Raw genomic sequence first — 5042 nt, forward strand, 5'->3', positions numbered from 1 at the left:
GCAGGAGTGGCTGTGTGGAAAGTAGCTTGCTTACCAACCACATGGTTCCGGGTTCAGTCCCACTGCATGGCACCTTAGGCAAGTGTCTTCTACTATAGCCTCGGGCCGACCAAAGCCTTGTGAGTGGATTTGGTAGACGGAAACTGAAAGAAGCCCGTCGTATATATGTATGTATGTGTGTGTTTGTGTGTCTGTGTTTGTCCCCCCAACATCGCTTGACAACCGATGCTGGTGTGTTTACGTCCCCGTAATTTAGCCGTTCGGCAAAAGAGACCGATAGAATAAGTACTAGGCTTCCAAAGAATTTGTCCTGGGGTTGATTTGCTCAACTAAAGGCGGTGCTCTAGCAGGGCCGCAGTCAAATGACTGAAACAAGTAAAAGAGTAAGTACCAATAAGCAACAATTTAATTCCCGGGCAACGCCAGGTGGTTCTGCTAGTAAATAATAAAGAACAACTCATCTTGAACTTTTAAATGTCATCTATCTATTAACACTTTAGCCATAATATTCTACTCATTTTACAACAAACTGGCCAGATCCAGCCTTTCAGCAATGTCATTCTAAAAATAAGCAAACACATCACTGAACTCTCGAAACTACAAGATAATACATGATTAATTCAGAAAACATGGGTGAATACGTATTATACTTGACAGAACATTCTGAAAGCTTAACGGTTTAAGCATGGCACTAACAGAATTAGTTCCATATTGGTTATTAACAATAATGTTTGTGAGTGCAGCTACATAACAGAGACTGGTTTAGAGAGTAACTAGCAGTAAATATACTAATAAACAGATGGTGAGGAAAAATGTATGTAAATATGACGTCATTATAACCCATGATTTAGAGGCAGTGAGCTGGCAGAAAGGCTAACCCACTGGGCAAAATGCTTGACGACATTTCATCTGTCTTTATGTTTGAGCTCAAATTTCACCAATGTGGACTTAACCTTTCATCCTTTCGGAGTCAACAGAATAAGTACCAGTTAAGTACTGGGGGTGATATGCCAATAAAATTGACTTAACTCCTTCACCAAAATTGCTGGCATTGTGCTAAAAATTTGAAACTACCATCTCCGGTGATTTTATATTTGATTACTACGTAAAAAAAAGATAAAAAATAAAATAATAACTAGTGAACATGTCTGCATTGTTGGCAGTAAAATATCTTAAACTTTTGATTATAAATTCTGCTCATTTATTATGTTTGAGAGCCATGTACTGATTCCAATACATACATGTGCTAGTACACAATGTCATTTTCCATGATGTTATCACAGTTGTGTTGGAGGATTAACAAGGTAACAGACAGATGAGGAGAGAATCATGATGGTGATGCAGAGCAAATAAGCTGGATACAGAATTTGCCTCTGGCTACAGTAATTACACCAGAACAGAGAATATAACCAACAACAAGTGAAGTTGTCTATTATATTGCTTGTCTTTTGTGAAGTTATTGAGAGAACATGATTATGAATCAAACTAGTACAATTTTCAGTATCCTTACATACTTCTCAGACTTGCTATACCAGTTACACGTTCTATGAATACAATAAAATTCTCCTGAGAATACCCAGGAGAATATAAGGAAGGTAAAAATCCTGATAGTCTGCTTCTTGAGTATATTCTTTTCTTACACTTTCATTTCAACACCAAACTTCACAATAAGATTGAATGTTTATTTACAATTATACCACATACTCTAAGAAAAGAGATACATTTAATTGGTGAAATTAGTGTTTAGGATTCTAGTGTTAAAACAACACACACACACACACACATGAAGGTGCATGGTCTAAAAGTTAGGATGTTGCACTCACAATCTTGCAATTGCGATTTCAATTCTCAGACAAGCAGTACATTGTGTTCATCATCATCATCATTTAACGTCCACTTTCCATGCTAGCATGGGTTCGACGATTTGACTGAGGACTGGCGAACCAGATGGCTGCACTAGGCTCCAATCAGATCTAGTAGAGTTTCTACAGCTGGATGCCCTTCCTAACATCAACCACTCTGAGAGTGTATTGGGTGCTTTTACGTGTCACCAGCACGAGGGCCAGTTTGGCGGTACTGGCAACAGCCACACACAAATGGTGTTTTTTACGTGCCACCTGCACAGGAGTCAGTCCAGCGGCGCTGGCAACGACCTCGCTCAAATGTTTTGTTCACATGCCACTGGCGCAAGTGCCAGTAAGGCGACGCTGGTAAGGATCAAATGGTGCTTTTTACATGCCACCGGCATGGAAACCAGACCGCTGCTCTGGCAGTGATCCCACTCAGATGGTGCTGTTAGCACTCCACTGGCACGGGTGCCAGCCATTGAATTTGATTCAGTTTCTTGAGCAAAACACTTCATTCCACATTGCTCTAGTCCACTCAAGTGTAAATGAGCAACACTACAATGGACTGGTGTTCCATTCAGCCTACCCACCTAGCCAGTGGGGTGGCATCATTCAAAAGCTGCAGCAAGACAAAGAAGCGCATTGCGACCAGTGATGCATAACATCATTTAATGGTCTGGTTCATGCAATGAGATATGTAACACCAAAAACAGAAATTTGCTGGTGGTCAGCATTTCCATATCCTACAATCAGTTCATTATCTATTGCCAGTTCATTTCTGCTGATTCCACAGTCCAGGAAGGAAAATTCTCCTATTCTATCTACAGTAATATCTACAATTAATTACAATTATTTGGTGTCCTTAAAGTTCAAACACTGAACTTACAATATTCCAGAATCATGCTGAATGTGTTGATATTAAACTGTATTCCTTTTTTCTTATTCTTCTTCCGGTAATATAACCCTTCTGTGACCTTATTTTTAATGAAATACACTGCCTATGTATGTGTTTCCATTAGTAATGAAACTAATGCTTAACTTCCTGTATGACAGTACCACATGGAACTGCACTGGTCAGGCACATATGAATTACATGATATCACAAGGGTCATACTAATCTTGTTTACATTTATTTTGAAGGAAATAAAGAATTCTCGGTCGTAAGGTTTTGAGAAAACTCAAACGTTTCTTTTATCATTCATTTCTAATCTGTAACAAAATCATTACAGGGCTGGGTTTCTGACATCAAAAATTTTCAACAGGATGTAAAGAGTTAAACAAGTATCAAGAGGGATTTAATAAAATACCTAAATTGTTCATTAAACTGCTGCTTGGAACATAAAATAAAATGAAGGGTTACAACTTCAAAAGTGCTTGTTTTGAAGCAGGAAGTTTTCAACCAGAGGATCAAAGCCAGTTGCTGGTAGATTGTCAACAAATATGGTCTAAAATTATACATAAAAACAATACAAAAAGAAAATTTAATAATTCATGCAAGGATTTACCTCAATAGCTAACTGGAAATCAAAAAGATCAACTCTCTGCCAGTTACTTCCATCAAGTGCAAGGACATTCCAATACTGTAAGAGAAAGAATGGCGTGTGTATATATATATATATATTGGATAATAAAATGACAGGTTTACATCTGGTAGCTTACTGGTAAAGAACGGTCACTTTCACAGTGATTGTTATGTATATAGCCAATATAAGATGGAAGATGGGAGATATGAGAATTTACTAATGATGACAATTGTTTTGACACATCTAGTATCGATTCCCCTTGGGTGGGAGACTCAACAACTGGTTCAGGAGCATTCAGTGGTGCAGATGTATCTCGTCAGGTGATAAATAGATACAACTCGTTAAAATAACAGTTTTGCAATGTAACTTCTCATTTTGTACAAAGAAAAACAGCCAGACAGAGGAAATATCTTCATTTATATAGAAGATCAAAAATAATATTTCCTCCGTCCAGCTGTTTTACTTTCTACAAAACAAGTTACATTGCGGAACTGTTGTTTTAACGAGTTGTATCTATCACCTGATGAGATACATCTGCACCGCTGGATGCTCCTGAACCAGTTGTTGAGTGTCCCACCCGTGAGGAATTAATGCTAGATGTGTCGAAACAATTGTCGTGATTAATAAATTCTCAAATATTCCATCTTTCAATTGCCATATGTATATATATATATATATATATATACATATATATATTTATAAATAGAGCATAAAACTTCTTCAAATATATACCAATTATGGTTGGCATCAATTAATGTAATAAACAGAAAGACAGCTATAATTTGACAATAGTAAAGAGTAAAGAGAATAGAAAGGCACAAAGAGAAATATAGAAATTGGAAGTGTGTCTGTGTGTGTGTGTGTGTGTGTGTGTGTGTGTGTGTGTGTGTGTGTGTGCGCGCGCGCGCATGCATGCACACACCTAAGTATATAGGGATAAATTATCCAAGCAGGTACTGTATGAGCACGCAATTATACTCTGGGTTTCAGCTAACCGCATCAAGTAGTAAGGAGCACCTAAGCTTACTCAGGGTGAGCAATCCCACTGTAATTCATCCGATGGGTAACTCCTGGGTTCACTTGTGTGTGTGTGTGCATGTGTGCGCGCGCGCACACATGCACACACATATTTGTCTCCTTCTATTCCAGTTTTTCTCTCTACTGTTCTCTCTCTTCATTCTATTCACAGCTGTCACATATTTTTGTCTCTCTCCTCTTCTTTTCACAGTGCCATCTGCAAATCATCCCCTGGCTTTTGTGCCTTTGAAGATATGTACTTTAAAAAAATCCCTTGTTTGAAAAACAGGTAAGGCTTATTGATAGAAATGGTTTCCAGCTGTAAAACAATGTATCAATAATATATTCATCTAACTCATGCTAACATGAGAAAATGGACATAAAATCATTTATAAAGAAGATCCTCCACCCCCACCCCACCCCAAAAAAACATCATTAAATTGCTATTCCAAAGAGCTACTAGCAAAAGTCTTAAGTAATTCTGCTCACAAGCTGAATACCCAGTGAACCTCATATATTTTTAACAGTATAGGTTGTAAGGATAATTGGTATCTGAGTAGAATTATTGGAATTCCATCCAACCATCAGTTCCAGTCAGGAAAATAGCATTTTGTGTGTGAATGAGGAGGAGAGAGAGAGAGAGAGAGAGAGAGAG

At 37.9% G+C, this 5042-nt stretch overlaps 1 protein-coding gene across 7 annotated transcripts in view; it reads right to left on the reverse strand.

Annotated features, from left to right (window-relative positions):
- Positions 1-5042, reverse strand: part of LOC106881021 (F-box/LRR-repeat protein 20) — a 413298-nt gene that overhangs the window by 36304 nt on the left and 371952 nt on the right. For all 7 annotated transcript variants that reach the window (XM_014931205.2, XM_052966264.1, XM_052966263.1 and 4 more), the window contains one exon: positions 3353-3427. In XM_014931205.2, coding sequence (XP_014786691.1) covers positions 3353-3427 — 75 coding nt within the window. The remainder of the gene's footprint in view (positions 1-3352; positions 3428-5042) is intronic.

Source organism: Octopus bimaculoides, chromosome 3 (assembly GCF_001194135.2).
Source record: "Octopus bimaculoides isolate UCB-OBI-ISO-001 chromosome 3, ASM119413v2, whole genome shotgun sequence".
Taxonomy (NCBI): Eukaryota; Metazoa; Mollusca; class Cephalopoda; order Octopoda; family Octopodidae; genus Octopus; species Octopus bimaculoides.